The following is a 17,824-nucleotide window of genomic DNA, read 5'->3' as shown; positions in this document are numbered from 1 at the left end:
CCCCTCTCCCTGTCTTGTCCTGCCCTCGTTCCCCTCCGCAAACACCCCTTTCCCTTCTCCCCAGCCCGTGCGCCTACCGTCTCCGTCTCGCCCCGGTCTATGGCTGAGCTGATGGCTGGCGCTTCGCTCTTGGCCCTGCGGTCCATTTCGTCGATGACCCCGTGCACTTCAGGGCCCGACAAGCTGTGGAAGAGCATCTCGGCGGGGCCGGGCCCCCGGGCCGGAGAGAAGAGGAAAACGAGGAGGAAGCTGTGGTTGAGACGCGGGAGAGGGAGCTGGAAACGCCGCGGGAGGCTGGGGGTGGAGGGAAGGTGGGAGGCGGCTGACTGGCCCACGAGTGCTGGGGGCTCACCCTGGACCCGAATTCCTCCGGGTGTCGGTTCGCCCTGCGCTCGGGAATGTTAGCGGGCCAGGCGCATCCCTCCTCCCACCGCCTCCCGGGCTGGGCTCTCCTTCGCCCCAGCCCAGCCCCGCCCAAGCCTAGCTCCCCTCAGCCCCCCGGGCTGTCAGCGCTGCTTGGAGCAGCCGGCTGAAGGGAGCGGTTCTTTGCTCATGGTCTGCCCGAGTCCCCTTCCGGACGTGCCCCAGGCCTGGGCACCTACATATCTAGAGGTCTCGGTCACTGAGGGACAGAACTGCAGGGTATTGGTGAGGAAAAAAGGGAAGCTCGAGAGCGGTGGTTAGATATCGAGCCCTGGGACCTAGGGAGGAGGGCAATGGCCAACGCCCCCTCTGTGTTCTCTCAGTCGGCTGGCATGGTCGTTTGGCCTCGGGGTTAGGGGCTAAAGCCCTCGGCTATAAGCGCTGCGCGAAGTCAGGAGGTAGCAAAGTCTGCGAGGCTGGGTTCTCTACCTCCTCAAACTCCGCCGGTGCCTCTCCCAGGGAGGGGAGGGAAGGGGAGGAGCTAGGGAATACCAAAAGGCAGGCAAGAGAGAGAGAGGAGAGAGAGAGAGAGAGAGAGAGAGAGAGAGAGAGAGAGAGAGAGAGAGAGAGAGAGAGAGAGAGAGAGAGAGAGAGAGAGAGAGAGAGAGAGAGAGAGAGAGAGTGTCAAGGGATGAAGGTAATGATGAGCCCCTTTCCAAGAGCAACTCCTCCCCCCAACCCCAAGTATCCGGCGTCTCCAAATGCACCCTGTTTTGCTTATTGTGCCTTTGGCGGATCCGAAGTAGCTGGCCCTCAAAGAGAGACGCGTGAGTAACTGGGGAGGAGCAGGGTAGGAAAGGGAGGACGAGGATGAAGAGGAGGAGGAAGAGGAGGAGGACCAAGCAGATTAAGAGAAAAGAGGAGGTGGGCAGTAGGAGAAAAGGAGGAGGAGGAGGGAAAGAGAAGGAAGAGGAGGAGGAGAAGGAGGAGGAAGAAAAAGAGGAGGAGTCGGGATGTTTGCCGCTGCCTGGACCTGCTTGGAGCAATCCCCTTAAAGTGCGAGCTAAGCAGCCACCCCAGCTCTGCAGTCCGGGTGAGCACAACCCTGCGCGCCTTTTCTACAGCCTCCTCTGACATCACGTCCTGCCATAGTCCCATTGGCTAAGGGCCGCCTCTGGCCCTCGCAGCTCGTGCTGCTTGGAAGATGGGATGCAGAGGAGGGGTGATGTGATGGATTGGAAAGGGATGGAGTGAGTGGTGGAAAGGGTGGGGGGAAGCGACTGGCTGGTGTCAGAGAGGGAGGGAAAGAAAGAGGAGGTGGTATTGGTAAATTCTAAGCTGCTGATTCCTTCCTGTTTTGACTTTGAAGGAAAGAAAAAACCTTTCACCTCTCTTCTTTTCACCCATCCCCCGCCAATATATTTCTGCAAAAAGATGTTGAAAGAATCCTCTCTCTCCACCCCTGCTGTGACTACTGCTGAGTGTTCCTACCCAGTGCAAGGGACACTCTGGGTTGGGGGGTAAGAGTGGAATGAATAAGGAGAGGGAAGGCCCAGCCCCTGAAGCTAGCAGTCAACACAGCTTGAATTTAAACCCATTTTACTTCGGGTCACTGTAGGAAATCCACCAGTTTCCCGCCGCTGGCTGATGGGAACATCACATGATTCATCTCTAACATGAGCTGAACAAGGAAAGGAAGAGCAGGATAAGGAGCAAAGGCACCAGAAGGGAAGGGAAGGGGAAATCAATTTCCTCTGGCTTTTTAGTTAAAGAGGAAATAACTTTTCTCTCCTCACTTTCACTCAAAACCATCCCATTCTTAAAAACCCATTCATATTTAACAAGTCCTTAAACTCTTAGAGACCTTCCACACAGTAAGTTATTCCTTAGTTACTGCTGCTAGAAAAACTATTGAGATGCTTTCTGAAGATCATCATCACAAATCATCTGGGATAGTGGAAAAATTCCAGAACTTGTAACCAAAAGACCTTCCGTATCTTTTAGTTATTAGCCTCCCGATTGTGGGCAAAGCTAATCACTTCAGCTCTGCTAGTTTATACATTTTTAAATGGCACTTATCATCCTATCAGTCTCAAAAGATTGCTGTAAAGACCAGAATCAAGTGAAATCATGGATAAAAATTGTTCTATGAACCTTAGCATCTTTTCTCTTTAAAATTTACATGATACTTAGTTTTGTGTTTCTCATGCTCCATTCACATTTTATTCTATTTTATGGTTATTTGTATATGTATTCTCTTCTAGACTATAATAATTGGCAAGGATAGATTTTGTTTTACCAGAAATTTTAATTTCTCCCAACGTTTCATGCAATGATATGCACTCATTGGACATTTAACATTTATTGTGTGAATGTGGACAACTAGTGATTAATAAATGTGTGTCGACTTAAATATGCAATATAGATTTATTATTTTTCTCCACAACAGAGGTGCTCTTCCCAGATCTTCCCAGGTCTGCTAGATTTATATATATTTCCCCTTTCACAGTGGACTTCTGAAAAGTCTACCCCCATCACTAACTTTAAGATTCAAGGAACCATTTCTGGGACTCTTCAACTATGAATAAATTATGTTTATTGGAGGTGCATGAAATTACAAACAAATGTGAATTAATAATTTGCTGAATTAAAAATAAAATCAGAGTCCAACCCTAATTGGTAACATTACTAGGGACATTTTAATATCACACACACACACACACACATACACACACACACACACCCCTTACTGGAAGGATTCTCACCAAAAATCCTTTGTGTTTATGACATTGTACTAGTGGAATCTATGGCCCTCCATAATGTTTCACTTAAAGTTGTGTTTTCCCTATAACTCATCAATGTGAACACTAGCAACTAGGAAAGTGTTTAGCAGAATAAAAAGAGAACTGCATTTAGAATCCAACAAATTAGTCTCTGATATATATGCTACCTAATAATTTAATCAAGTTGCTTTACCTTTCTGATTGTTTTCTTATCTATAAAACAAAAAACTAGATAGATAATGTTTAAAGTCTATTACAAATCAAAACCCTTTTTTTAGTCTCGCTCATGAAATATATTCTTTTCTAAGCTAGATCTCCAGCACACCAGAAGGAAAAATACCTAGTAGAGGTTGGAGTGATTTTTCACATTCATCTACATTTAACATAATCAGTTTTATGCTTTCATAGATGTTTTCAACGCCTAACACAGAGCTTTGTACCTACTAGGCAATCATTAAATAAACATTAAGTGTCTACTATGTGCAAGGTGCTGTGCTAAGCAATGGAAATTAAAAAAAAAAAAAAAGAGGCAGAAGACAGTCACTTCTTTCAAGAAGTTTATAATCTAAATGATTCCCACATGTTGGGAAATATACATGTAAGTAAATATTTATAGACATATCTAATACTATTCGATTTGAAGTTAGTAGTTTCTCACCACCTAAGCTGGGTCCAGAGGAATCATGTAGAAGTCTAAAACAGATTCTAAAAGTTGAAAAGCAGGTTTTATCGTCTATTTTATTTATTTTATTTTTCTAGAATCAAACCACCCAGATAGTTTTTAATTCTACAGATTTAGAAAACATGGTATAATGGAATGAAACACTGACCTTAGCCCTCAAGTAACTTGTGTTCAAGTCCCAACTCTAAAACTTTCCAATCATGACACCACAGGCAAGTTGCTTTACCTGATCCACAGTTTTCTAACCCTATTACATGGGAATAACACTATTGCACTATTCTCCTTCCAAAAATTGTGAAGAAAGCCTTTTGAAAATAGGGAAAGAACAATGGAAATGTAAATTGTTGTAAAGATCAGTCTTTCATTTTATATTTTTAGAGTCATCGTTTCCATAAAGGGAGAGGGTTAAAGTGGAATAATTAAACTTGAATATAATCAAGTGTTCTTGTGGTGTCCTAACATACTAAACGAACATCTTGGGGTAGGAGAGCAATATAACAGCATCCAGTTACATAACCCAAATCCTTGCTTATTTTTATTTATCCTTTTCTCTTTCCAAGAGAGCAAACTGAATTTGACTCACAGCCCAGGGAATTCAGGGTTATCAGTTCTTATTACTACTATGTACCGTGGCTAATGATCTCTTAAAGTTTGATTCTTATTTTTGAATTTAGCTACGAGATGAGATTGCTGTCTCCATCCAAACTATTTCTACTTAGAACCTTGAGAAGGTATGCTATTGCCCTCCAGTTCATAGGCCAGCAACTTTGATAATCTTCCTAAGTAATGTAAAAACGTGAGAAGACATCCATTCTTGTGTACTGAGACAAAGCAAACAGGAATAGACTGTAAGCATAGAACTGGTGGTATACATCCTGACACATGAATGGCATTAACATTCAGAATAAGAAGCTGGGTATTGTTGTATGATAAGCAGAAAGAAGTGGGGTGTGGGAGGACCTTCCCCCTCCATGACATTGCAAATTATGTTGCCATATGAAATCCGGAGTCCTGAAACGGAAAATTATTCACCATCCCAAAGAATCACTAAATTTTTTTCTTTTTTCTTTTTTCTTTTTCTTTTTTTTTTTTTTTTTAAGTTGCATTTAGTTGACTAGAATAAAATTCCCTTAACCGGTATTTTGTAATAGGTGACAGGTGAACTAATAGCAGGTCTGGAGTTTCTCTACTCTGGCTCGCCGAGGTAGCGTCATCTTCACTACCATCTGCTACCTACCAGACAAACAGACCAACCACATAATGAGGTACCAGCTTCTACCCAGCTACCGTGACTAAACCAGAACAAAAGAACTCAACGCCTCCTTCAACAAAGGGACACAAGTCTAAGCTGTCTCTGCTAATTGCTGGGTTTCAGGTTGTCGGTTCCAGATTTCAAGAGAGCTGCCAACTTCCACCCGGACTTCCTAGCTGGTGGAGAAAGGTAATATGGGCTTGAGAACAAGGAAGGAAAGAGACAGATAAAGAAGAGTTTGAAGAGCAAATATCTAGTTAAGCTAATTAAAAAGATGGGGAGATGAAATTGCCCAGGAGAGTAAGGTCATGGTGGGAGAGTAGGCTACCAAGGGACAAGGTGGGGGGGATGATTGATAACTCATATATTTTCTATGTTTCTTTCCATTATTAGGCTGTAATATATGGGACATAGCATAAACTATGAATTAAATCGTAATTGTAGCTTCAGGCGTCTTCATTGTCTGCTATGGTGTTACGTCTTCATGCACGGTGATTGACAAGGTGCAATTAATCATCTTACTCGGTTGTAAATATGGGCACCCTGCTCAGTAGGCATCAGGAAGTGTGTACCAGCAAAGGAAGCAATAGTTGACGCTGATATACCATTAAATCCAAATGAAGCCGTTTCAAGAATGTGTGTTTGGTGTGATGCTGTTATCGTTTATTTCTAAAATACTGTACCAACAGATTTACTTGATTTGCAAGTTAACTACAACATTAACTGGTTTTATTTATTTGGTCGCTCCTTCATTTTTATAGGCAATGATGTTGCTCTGCTTGAATGTGAGACAGTTTGCTTCGTGACAAGCAAGAGGAGCCCAGATCTGCAGCTTCCCCAAGTCTCAGGAGAAAGATTTCCATTTGGTAGCTTCCTGGAGCGCCTTGAAGTGATTACACAAAGTGCTCACCCTTTCTCTACCCCCCTTCCTCAACTCCTTCTGCCCCCAATTGCACTTTCCTATATCTTTTTACACTATGAACATCCCAAGTGATCCCTACCCGGTGGATCAGCTTAAACTCAAGGAAAATGGGGAAAGGTAGAGAACACTCACAAAATAACTTAGGGAAGGCATGGCGCAGTGGTAAATACTGACGTGGAAACTCGCACACTGCCTTAAAGCAAGAAGGAATGTGTTCTTAGACATGTTTGCAGTAATGAAGGCCAATTTGGCTGTCTGTTTCCTGGGTAAAGTATTTCTCTGTCCTTATCCCCAGCTTGCACAATTGAGCAAATTATTCTTCTTGCTCACACAAGTAGCTCTTGCCTAAGGAAATGTGTTGTTGCTGTCCCCCAACCTTTTTTACCTCATAATAAAGCTGGTGGGAGGAGAATGGCAACTCTTTTTGGACATCCCAAGCTTAAAAAAAATTAGCCCCTGTTATATATCCTGAGTTGGCTTTTGTCTGGCTTCTCTGTCATCTCTTAATCACTGAATATGTATAGGAAAAGACTGCTCATCATGTACAGAAAATGAAACAAAGACACACAACATACTGTAGGAGGCATGTCTTCCGTGTAGATCCAGTTATAATCAAATGTGTTTTCTCTGCTGCTCTCTAAGGCTGCTAATTTTTAAACCAAGTTGGTGGCTAGCCTAGAACATTAGCACTTATCAAAACTATGTTTCACACAATCCGTTCTAGGATTCACTCCTAGATCTGTTGACCCTAGAGAGAAGGGAGGAGAGTCCGATAGGATTCAGTCTCACTAATTTTGACTCTCCTTACCCACCTTACTTCCCCCCCTTTCCTTCCTTGGAGACAGAAGGTAGCTGCACTTTGGAAGAAATGCACCTAGCCAAAGATGGATCTTAAACCTAATTTAAGAGACTGTCAGGCACCAAACAAGACTTCAAGACCGTATTTTATGAAACTGGCAAATAAAGTATCTTTGCGAATGTATGCAGGAAGTATAACAGATACAGTCACATTGGATAGAAAATACTGGGATTTTTTTGAGGCAGGTCCAGTGATGCAAAGAATTTTGATCTTGAACCCAAGTCTCCCGATTCCACATCCTGCTCTGAAACACAACTTCTGTTGTCTTGGGCAAGTAAATTGATGGTAATTTTCAATTCCTTAGCACTTTATGGTTCACAAACCACTATCTTCACAACAGCTCTGAAGTAGGGAAATCGAATATAATTAAATCCATTTTAGTAACACGAAAACTGAGGCTCAGAAAAGTTCCTCATCTGTAAAATGAGGGGAATAAGCCTTGGAGCTACCTCCTCCAGAAGAGGTTGTGTAAGTGAAATGTCTTGTAAACCTTAGAGTGCCCTGGAAATGTGCTTTGTTTTAATATTCTTCCCATTTTACAGGCAAGAACTTTTCTGACCTTCCATCTTCTTGCCAGTAAAATCAAAATAATAATACTAGCTTCCTCTACCTCACCAGACAGTTGTGAGAAAAGTCCTTTGGAAATATTAAGTCACTCTAGAAACAGGAGGCATTGTTATTGTTGTTTTCTCTCAATTTACAGATGGGAGACTTCTCCTCTCCCAATTCTCTGTGTCCTTATCTCTATTTCCTGCTTCATGGGGCTTTTGAGGAATAAATATTTTTAAATAATGGTAAAAGGTTATAAGTGCAAACTATTATCAATCAGCACCATCATCATTATTATTTTGCTATCTCATTCAATCCTGCTATCTTTAGGACTTGAGGATGAATAAATAATTTGGGACATAAGTGGGTACAACCATATCTTTTGCAGAAACCAAACTGTTGGTAACCAACTCCCTCTCTTTTTTTTCCTGCAGCTAACAGAACAATTCTAAAACTGCTTCTCTGGGTGTCATGAGAGCAGGATGGGGAACTCATTGCCCGGCCCTCTCTCTAGGGCCCTGTTAAGCTTACTGAACTTAAAATCAAACAAGAAGTGTGAAAGGAAGGTTTGAACATGATGTGTGTCAGGGACATGAAGGTTGGAAGCCTCTTTTCCCTTTCTTTTAGTAACAGATATTAATATTGTATTCAATAGTATAAAAAGGAAAGGACTGGAGAGAGGCTTGTGCTCATATGCAATTTTGTCAAGGTTTTTATCTATGATTATGATTCCAGATGTATAAACTCCCAGAGGAGAAGAATGAAGGGAGGCTGGCATGTGACATGTGTTTTAAGGTGTTTGGCACCGTTTCCCAAAGTGGTGACAAAATGCTCATTTTTATTACAGAGAATGGGTAAAAGAAATATGAATTCAGAGGTCACTGGTTGTATACTGCAGCTAAAGGATTTACTATTATTGTGTGGAGAGAGGGGGGAGGGAGGAGGGCTGTTAGTTGAGCTCTGAATCATGTTATCAGTATTGTACATCTGTCATATCAGATAATACTTAAAGAAGAACAATTTTAACAAACGACCCCCCAGTTAATTGTGCTCCCCCCTTAATTTTGCTGCAAAGATGTAAGTTCCCCTGAAAGTGAGGAAAGCAAATATTGCAACAAGATGTCTCTTTTTTCCTACGATTGAGGCTGTGACCAGCGTTTTATGCTAACTTATTTTTAATCTAGTCCAGAATACTCCCGAGTCTTTTAATGACCATTTTGCTAATCTGGTTGCTATACAAGACTTTATAGTCCAAGCTCAAGTAACTACAATAAATTTCTTCACAGGGAAACACCTCTTGCTTGGGGGGAAACAGAAAGATTTTTTTTTTTTTTTTTTTTCAAACAGCCAAGCTATTTTGACTCACGGAAAACTATTATGTCTAAATACATAGAGGGTGATTTTACGCTGGAAAGTTCCCCGATTCCCCCATCCCACCCCCCACCCCCCAGGCTCTTCCTACTCCCGCCACAGTATCAGCCATTCTTCTGACAGCAGGGTACCCCAAACTCCATTTCCAGGCAAACCTTCCCCCATAAACCTTTTACGAGTTCCAGATCCACCAATCCGAGAGACGTCAGGGCCGCCCTGATTGGATATAGTGTGGGTTTGGTAAACATTTCTACATAAAAAGAAGGGTTTGTGGCAGAAAGACGCGGCGACCAGTACTTCTTTCTGATTCATAATCTGCGGGTAGAATGTGGTTTAGTCTTCCTTGCTGGGGGCCTGGGCGGGGAGGGGATTGAATAGAGGGGGGGGGGGAGCGGTGTTAACTAACCCCCACATCTAACTACAGCAAATACTAGAAGTGCGTGCGTGTCTGTGTGTAGAGAGAGCCGGACCCAGTATACGATATGGCCAAAACAATCTCTCTTTTGACTTCTAAGCCTTGGATTTACAGCGCGTCAAATTCCTAACACATATCAGGCTCCTTTCGTGCAAGGAAGCTTCCTTCGTTGGAAGAAATTGGGAACATTTTCTATTTTATGGGTGCGTTTAAGAAGGTTGGGGGTGGGGAGGTGGGGAAAGGCCAAGGGAGGGGGTTGGGATGGGAAGTCGAGGTGTCATCTGTAGCAAATCTGTCCACAGCTGAGCTGCTGGGAGCTGGGGAGTGTTGAAGGGAATCCTGAGACACCCACATTCTTTTGTTCATCCTTCATCCTTTCACAACCGTTCCTCCTCACCTGAACACCCATGATGGACAGCAGAATTGTTTGCTTTTTTTTTTTTCTTTTTCTTTTTTTTTTTTTTTTTTTTGGTCTTTTGGTCTTTATGTTTTGTTCTGTTTTTATAATCAAAGAAGACTTCAGGTAGATATATTTGGGCCGGTCATTGCCATCTCTGGTGAGGCTTAATTGTTTTCCCCGTTTGTTGATTTCCAAGAACTCCACTCCCTCACATTTTTATTATTATACTAATTAAAACAAGGAATGTTCCGGGCGATTATCTTTGCATGGATGAAAATCATTAATGACCCTTGCAGGTATATGGGAAATACTGTTTGGTTAATTTCCTATAGGCTAATTTCCTTAGGCATAAATAACATGGATGGGTTTAAAAAAAAAAAAAAAAAAAACCTGACATTTTGCAATAAAACACAGGAACTAATTGTAATAGCATTCTGCGGATTCCCTACATGAAGTATTGTATTTATAACCAGGCTTCCCACTCAGTTTGTATGTGAATAACAGGTAAAAAAAAAAATCTTCTCCAGTAAGTATTTTTAAAAATAAAATAAATAAAACATTTAGTTGTCAACAGACACCACTGAAATTTGCTCTTTTTATGGATGAGATATGTTTGTTGTCCAGATTTGCTTTACAATCAATACATTTAAATTCACCTCAGAACTGGTTCTAAATTCTTCTAAGTGAAAACGGTCCCATGTAATCATATTCATTTGATATTTGCGGGATAGTTGGTCATTTAATATTTATTCTCCATTTCTGTGAGCTTCTATAATTATAGCTATCTATTTTGCATTTATTACTCTTTGCAAACACTCCATTATTCACTCTTCCCTTGTGCTTATTAAATAGTACCACCTGCACACAAATCCGAGGAAAGCTTTGCCCTCAATCTGCCCCAGCTAAAGAACCCCCCACTACCTATTATCACTTTTTGAAGGTCAATAGAAACACTTGAAGATGGTATAGGTCTGATAACAAGAGAAAGCATCAACATTTTCAGGACTGGTTTCTTAACATGTTTGAGGCCAAAACATTGTAGATATATAAAATACACCCTTTTACCAAGTATCCGTCCTATCTTCTGCCAGGAAACTCCAACAGCAATTAGCAAGTCCTTTAATTAATTATTTTCAGTATGTCATCAAGATGTCTATGGTACAAATGTCCTTTCTCACAAGGATAGTCAATATTTTGTGAAGGGGATCTTTGCTGCTGACCACCTCAGAACTGGTTCTAAAAATCATCTCCAAGAGAGAGAAAGTACAGAAATACAGGAAAACTCTGCCTTGGGAACTCATTTCTCTAAATGATATTCATTCAGAGAAGAAAGGAAGAGAGGAGGGTAGAAATAGTTGGAGAGGGATGTACTAAAATAGCGAAACAAAACAGAAAAACAACAGCAAACAAGAAACAGAAAGTTTGGAGGAAAGCATAGATTCTCCCAGAGAGATACTTTCTCCCCCTCCCCATTGTTGTTTTTGGTTCTGGTTAGTTGGCTTCCTACTTTGTTAGCAAACTACTCATCCAAGTGGTGGTGATTTTAAAGAAAACACACACAAAAAAAATAAGAAAACAACACATACAAAAATGCCTAGTCCCACAAAACTCACTGTGGTATGTCTTTTAAAGTATCCCCTGCCTCGTTCAATACACTACTTATCTTTAGTATTGTCAACAGCTCTCCATGTAGGACAGATTAATTAAGTGGCAGGTCAGACACAATGAGGTGAAAGAGCAGTTCCACCCAATCAGGACCATTTCTTCAATTTTATGTATAAGGAACTCTTGTAGGGGGAGGGGAGGTGCCAGTTTTAGTCCCTACAATGTGATCAATAGAAATGTAAAAAAAAAAAAAAAAAAAAAAAAAAAAAAAATCTACAAATGATCATGGATATGGGGACCATTTGGGCCATCAACTTAAGAGGGAGTACTATATACATTTTAGTCCATTCTAACTAAATAGCCAAATGTGTAAATATTTCATATTTTTCAACCATAGATGAAAAGACTATTTGTTGAAACATCTGGAAATACACACACACACACACACACACACACACACACACACACACACACATATATATATAAAATATGTATATATAAATTTTAAATCACACATCTTATTTGTGATAACGTTTCCTAGGGGAGATTTAAGGCTCTCCGATGGTCTTCAACATGACCCTTCTTCAAAAGAGCTAGCCAGGGCTTCCATGGCAGCTTCACAAGCAACATGATGAAATCATTAAACGAAAAACACACCCCTGGCTGTCTGCATCGCACAGCCTCATCCAGAGGCAGGCATCTCTCCCTATGCTCAAACTCTTACAAAGTTAATTTTCAATTTCAGGAAAGATTTTGAGAAAAGGGGGAAGAGGGGAAGAATGAAAGGAGGAGGAAAGGTAAAGGAGGGAGGGAAGAAGTAAGGAAGGGAAGGAAGGAGAGAGAAGAGAGAGAGGAGAGAGAGAGAGAAAAATTGAGAGAGAGAGAGAAGAGAGAGAGAAAGAGAGAGAGAGAGAGAGAGAGAGAGAGAGAGAGAGAGAGAGAAAGAGAGAGAGGAGAGAGAGAGAGAGAGAGAGAGAGAGAGAGAGAGAGAGAGAGAGAGAGAGAGAGAGAGAGAGAGAGAGAGAATTTATAGAACCTCATATTTTGAATGCAATCAAATCCTAGATATGCTCTAGGTGAATGTGAACAAGTCATTTCATCTCTATCAATTTCTTCATCTGTAAAATGGAGACAATAAAAATTGTACTGCCAGTCTCACAGAGTTATTTTGTGAGGGAAAAGCACTTTGTAACTCTTAAAGTTTGGGATTACAGTGGGTTCAGATCCTAGTTCTTATATAGTATCATGCTGAATGGCTCTGGGCAAGTCATTTCCCCCTAATTTGAGCCTCAGTTTCCTTACCTGGTATATGAAAATAGTGATCCTTATACACAGGGTTGTAAGAGGGAAAGGTATGTTTAAACTAAGTTTTACAAATGTTTAAGCTCTATAGAAATGGGAACTATTATCATTCAGCCCATTTACAAGTCATCTTTAAAGCACTCTTTCTCCCTCATTGCTTTCTCAAAATAACCACTGATCAATAAAAAATTAGTTAATTGGGAAAGGTCATGTGGCAAGCCTGCATCATTTCTTAACATAAAAATTTAAAGTTGTAAGAGGTTTATGCAGCCTACAAAGCCAAACATTAAATTTCCTCACATTTTTTTTATCACTTTCAGTACCACTTGTATTGAGTGTCCAAAATGTTGCTTCAAGTATAGACGGATCCTGCACATGCCCTCAAAACACACGGAAGGTTTAAAGATCAGAAGCAACCCTAGACTCAGAAATGTGAAGTGGGCTCTTCCTTTTTTTTTTTTTTTAAATGAGAGATTTTTTTTTGCTGATGAGAGCAAATCTGGGGGGGGCCATCATTTTCACAAACATTTGCCTAAAAACCCAGGTAGATGGGGCTAAGGGGGGTGTCTGTTCTCTGAACAGCCATAGAAGCACTCAAGGTATAATGCCAGATTTATACAGTTTTCTAACTGTTCATTTCCTTGAATCATCTGGGATAGATATAAAAAAAAATCGCTCAGAAATACTTAACAGTCTGATCAATACCCATTGATTGCTCAAGCTACGAATACTCTTAACACGAACAGCTTGATCATGTATATTTGATCACTGAAAAATTCAAAGCATTTTGGTCCAGCAGATCCAGTGTGTGATAAAATATCTTTTCTGCTGTTTCATAAAGTGTGTGTAGATAGATGGATAGATAGATGGACACAGACATATACACACACATAGTATAGTGGCTTTCATTGACGGTAATTTATTGCTCATATATTTGATGGAGAACAAGGTAATTAACTAAGCTCTTACACATCTGTGCAGTATTTTACAGCAATAGTAATAATAAAACACCTTTCTAACATTTTAGGAAGGAAAGGGGTAGGTCTTTCCATGAATTCAACGGACCCGAGAGTATAAACTTGAAAAAGCCTTCTCCTTATAAATCCTGCATTCCTGCTAAGTGATGGCATGCACATTACACGGAGGTACACTAAGTTTATCTCCGGGAAGCCATCGGTGAAGGGGGGAGAGGAAAAGGAAACAATTCTAACCAACACTTTTCCTGGCTAGTTCTTGAATAGAAGCTATGAACTTTTTAAAGACATATGGCCAGGAATGTCCTCAAATTGAATTTGGGGTCTATATCGAAACAAAAGCGTATTAGAAACATAAATCCCCCAATTATGAGTTACTGCCCCACTTTTAGCATCCACATAACACAATTTTTCATGCCTGAGAATCAGAGAGGGTGGTGGGACGGGGGTGAGGGAAACCAATATATTAGTTGTAATATAAATTGCTATTATTGGCTACAATGACACTGCAACAATATGAAATATTTTCTATGACTGACTTTTCTACCAAGGAGTCAAAATGTTCATTCTTACTTTCTGGAAACAGTTATTTTAGGCACCCATACATTAACTCCATTTAAATTGCCACCCTCTACAAAAGGAAGATAGATCCTGTGACAAAAGCAGGGAAGCGCCTGCAGGTTAGGACCGGGAGGATGCTTCCCATAGGATGGTAAACTCGGCAAAGGAAAGGGAAAGGGAGGAAAAACCCAAAACAACCCCACAAACAACAACAAAATTAATTACCTGATAAACTTCCCATTTCTGGACTTGTCTGATATGTCCTCCACACAAATTAAGTGGGGCTTCTAAAATTTCCAGCATCTGCCAGTTTAGGCCCCCTCTTTTATAAGGGGGGAGGGGGCTATTTTCATATGATAATACGTGTAATATGATATAGAATGGCAGAATGCATGACAGTTGCCCATAATACGGAGAAAGTCAGTCAAAGGACAGAGGCGACATTTGGATAATTAGCATCCATTGGCCAGTCAATCATGCAGACAGAAAAAACTGAACTAAACCCACAATGGAGTTGGAAAACAAAAGAGACCCCAGCCAGTCTCAGGATTAACTGGTCTAAAGCGATCTAAATGCTTTTGTATCTGAGGCACTAAGGCTCCCTGTGCTGCCCACTCCCCCCTGGATACCCAGGGAACTAATTGTGGGGATCAAAGTTAAAGCCCTCTCACTCCTTTTGCCTTTCTCTTTGTAGACTGCTCAACGCACAGAAGAAAAAAAAAATGATTTCTCCCTCCGTGTTCATTAAACTATTTTAAAGTTCAGGGGGGAGGGGAGCCTCTGAATGCCATCCCCCTTCTGCAAAGTCGATTCTGTTAGGTAGCATTTTATAGAGTTCCTATTTCTTTGTTTGGGGGGGGGGGGGAATGTGAAATATGTTTTTATTCTTCCTGTCTGGGAACAAGTGCACTTACCAATCTACAGCTCCCCGGGCAGACAGCAACCTGGAGCCAGGTACTCGGTGAGAACCTGGCCCCGGGAAAATGCAATGTTTAATTTTTTGTGTATGTTTTAATGGCCGATTTCCTCATAGAGTAATGACCCTTTCTCATTAAGCACACTTCTTGGTCTTTCTCCCCCACGACCCCCACTCTCACCAGAGCTCATGCCCCAGAATTAGCTGGAGTTGGAGAGCAGCCACTTGGCAACCCAACTAAATTAAGAGGAGAAGGGGGGGGTGAGGAGAGAAAGAGAGAGAGAAAGGGAGGAAGAGAGGGAGAGAGAGAGGAGAGGGAGGGAGAGGAGAGAGAGAGAGAGAGAGAGGAGAGAGAGAGAGAGAGAGAGAGAGAGAGAGAGAGAGAGAGAGAGGAGAGAGAGAGAGAGAGAGAGAGCCCCCACCCCTTTAACCCTAGGACACAGATAGTCATGTAAATACCTACCCCCGAGACGGTATTCCCATGAGGTCCTCCTCATACAAATTCCAACTCGCCTAATGCCCTTAATGAAAGAAGGGAGGGTATGTTGGAAAGGCTGATTCTTGTAGGAGAGTGTGGATCAAGGCAAAGCGACAGAAGATATGTGAGAGGAGAAGCGGTACCAGCCCCATCAGCCAAGCAGAAAGGAAGCGCCCAGGGGGTGGGAGTGGGGGTGGGGTAGGGGTGGGGAAGGAGTGTGGAAATCTTCCCCCTCTCTCGAGCAATTGGCAAATTGACTCCAAATCACATCCCGACACCTAGGGATAATGGATGCCTTCTTACCTTTAGTTGTTCTCTGTAATTAGTCTGTGCAGCAACCCCGGCACTCCTGATACAGAAAAGGGGGGAAAGGGAGAGGGGATGAAGGTGGGGGAGGAGAGAGAGGCAGTGTGAATGTGTGTGAGACTGTCTGGGTGTTTGTGTCAGCATTGAGTATGGAGTGTGGGTACTAGGGAATGAGATAGGGTATGGGGGTGGCGGATTGGGAGAGTGGTGAGGTGGTGAGGAGGGATGTTGTCAACCCCGCTTTCAGGTGCTGAAGGAGGAGACCCAAGAAGGTGAGAGGTCGTTAGAGCTGGAGGGAGAGGGAGTGGTGGAGGAAGAGGCAGGATGAGTGTGGAGGAGAGGTTATAACTATGTGTGCACTGAATGTGGGTACTGAGGTGAGGAATGAGTGTGAGAGCAATGGTGGGAGGCAATGAGAAGGGAGGCTGCACCCATCTCTTTTAGGTGCCAAAGGAAGAGCCAGAAAAATGTGAGATATCATTAGAAACAAGGATGGCCTTTAGTGGCCTTTTGTGTCCCCTTCGAATTCACTAGATCTCCAGCTCGACCCTATCAGGACTCTCTGGACCTCTTACCAAGTGTTGGCCTGAAACACCAGCACTAAAGAATGGACAAGAAGAAAAAGAATAGAAAAATAGAGGGATGAATATCAGATAGGCTGGATTTTTTTTTCTTCTTCTCCAAATGGGCCTCTGCTGACAAATCAATCAATCAAGGCCCATTCAGGCTAATGATGCAGCCAGACTCCACTCACTAACCTTACCATAGCCTCCCCCAAATCCCCTACATAATACTCAGCTGATGACTGGAAGTACAGTCAGGCTCTTTTTAGAGTTTGATTTGAATATTCACATCAAATTCTGCTCTCCCTCATTGTTTTGCCCACCCTCACTTCCCTTCTTTCTTTCTACCTTGATCATCACATTGAATTCATCTATCACTTGTTTTCCCCCTTTCTCTTTCTTCCCTATCTCATTCTTTCTGCTATCATTTCTTTCTGCCCTTTTTGTTTTCTTCACTCATCTCCCCCTTTCTTCTTCTCTCATTGAAAACATTTAAATTGGAGGGGGAAAAAAAAAAGCTCCTGACTGGAAACTTATGTTGGAAAACAGACTGTAAAACAAACACCTGTTTCCACAGGTTCAAGTGCTGAGAACCACATTTGGTGAAATAGAAAGTAAGCTGGATTTGGAAGCAGAAGATTCAAGCTACTTACCAGCCAGTTCTTTTCACAGTTTCTTATGATCCGGTTCTTTCATCTCCCTTAGTCTCAGCTTCCTCAATGGGATAATAATATTTGTACTGTCTGATTCACAGGTTTGTGGAGCCTCAAGCTCCTTATCTGTCATATGGGAATAATAATCCACATTTTCCCATAAGAGGCATGAGAGAAAGAGGGTCTGCATTGAAGTTAAAAATAATAATAATAATAAATAAAAAAGACCTCCATTCAATTCCTACCTCTAAAACATATAAGTTACGTGACCATATGTAGGTCATTTCATTTCTTGGTACCCTGAGCAACCCATCTAAGACTATTAAGTTATATACAAGTAGCTGATCTCTGCAGCAGTGAAGGGAATTTCCACAGCTGGAGTTCCTATTCCGAAAGTGAATACAGGAGTTCCTTTTGGTCCAAAGGAAGGGGAAAATAAATCATTGCACCAGCTATTACCTAAGAATTACTTTAGGAAAAAGCTTTGTAAGTTCTAAAACACTATAGCAATGAGAACTAAATAGACCACTTTTATTTACTTATCCTTTTGACAATTGACTTTACAGGTCTATGTATGAACATGGGTGATGGTCTGAGATGGGACAGTTCTGACTCAGATATTTTTGCTTTTCTCCTGACATTGGCTAAAGGCCATTTTCTGGGCTTTGTTCAATTCAACAAACTGTTTCAAAAACATTTGCCTAAGAATTCAGATTATTTATTAGGTGCCTGTTATAGTAAGGCACTATTCTTCTCTGAAACACAATGTGAAATAAATTTGAATAACATTTCTACCTGGGCTCTCCTAATATGTGGGTCCTTTGGGGCTACTCACTAACTCTCTTCCTTTTCACCCTTTTCAAGTATAAC

General features: G+C 41.7%; 1 protein-coding gene across 5 annotated transcripts in view; it reads right to left on the bottom strand.

The window, feature by feature from the left end:
* Positions 1–15,567, bottom strand: part of LHX2 (LIM homeobox 2) — a 39,338-nt gene extending 23,771 nt beyond the window's left edge. Inside the window, exons 1-2 of one of the 5 annotated variants that reach the window (XM_074293048.1) lie at positions 14,264–14,304; positions 78–904 (exon numbers count right to left, since the gene is read on the bottom strand). In XM_074293048.1, coding sequence (XP_074149149.1) covers positions 78–197 — 120 coding nt within the window. In that variant the 5' untranslated portion in view covers positions 198–904; positions 14,264–14,304. Of the gene's footprint in view, positions 1–77; positions 905–14,263; positions 14,852–15,417 lie in introns of those variants that run through there. The other 4 variants (XM_074293050.1, XM_074293049.1, XM_074293053.1 and 1 more) reach the window with 4 other exon arrangements.
* Positions 15,568–17,824: the final 2,257 nt, after the last annotated feature.

The sequence above is a fragment of the Sminthopsis crassicaudata genome, chromosome 2, assembly GCF_048593235.1.
Source record: "Sminthopsis crassicaudata isolate SCR6 chromosome 2, ASM4859323v1, whole genome shotgun sequence".
NCBI classification, from domain to species: Eukaryota; Metazoa; Chordata; class Mammalia; order Dasyuromorphia; family Dasyuridae; genus Sminthopsis; species Sminthopsis crassicaudata.
This window is presented reverse-complemented; position numbering and strand designations above follow the sequence as displayed.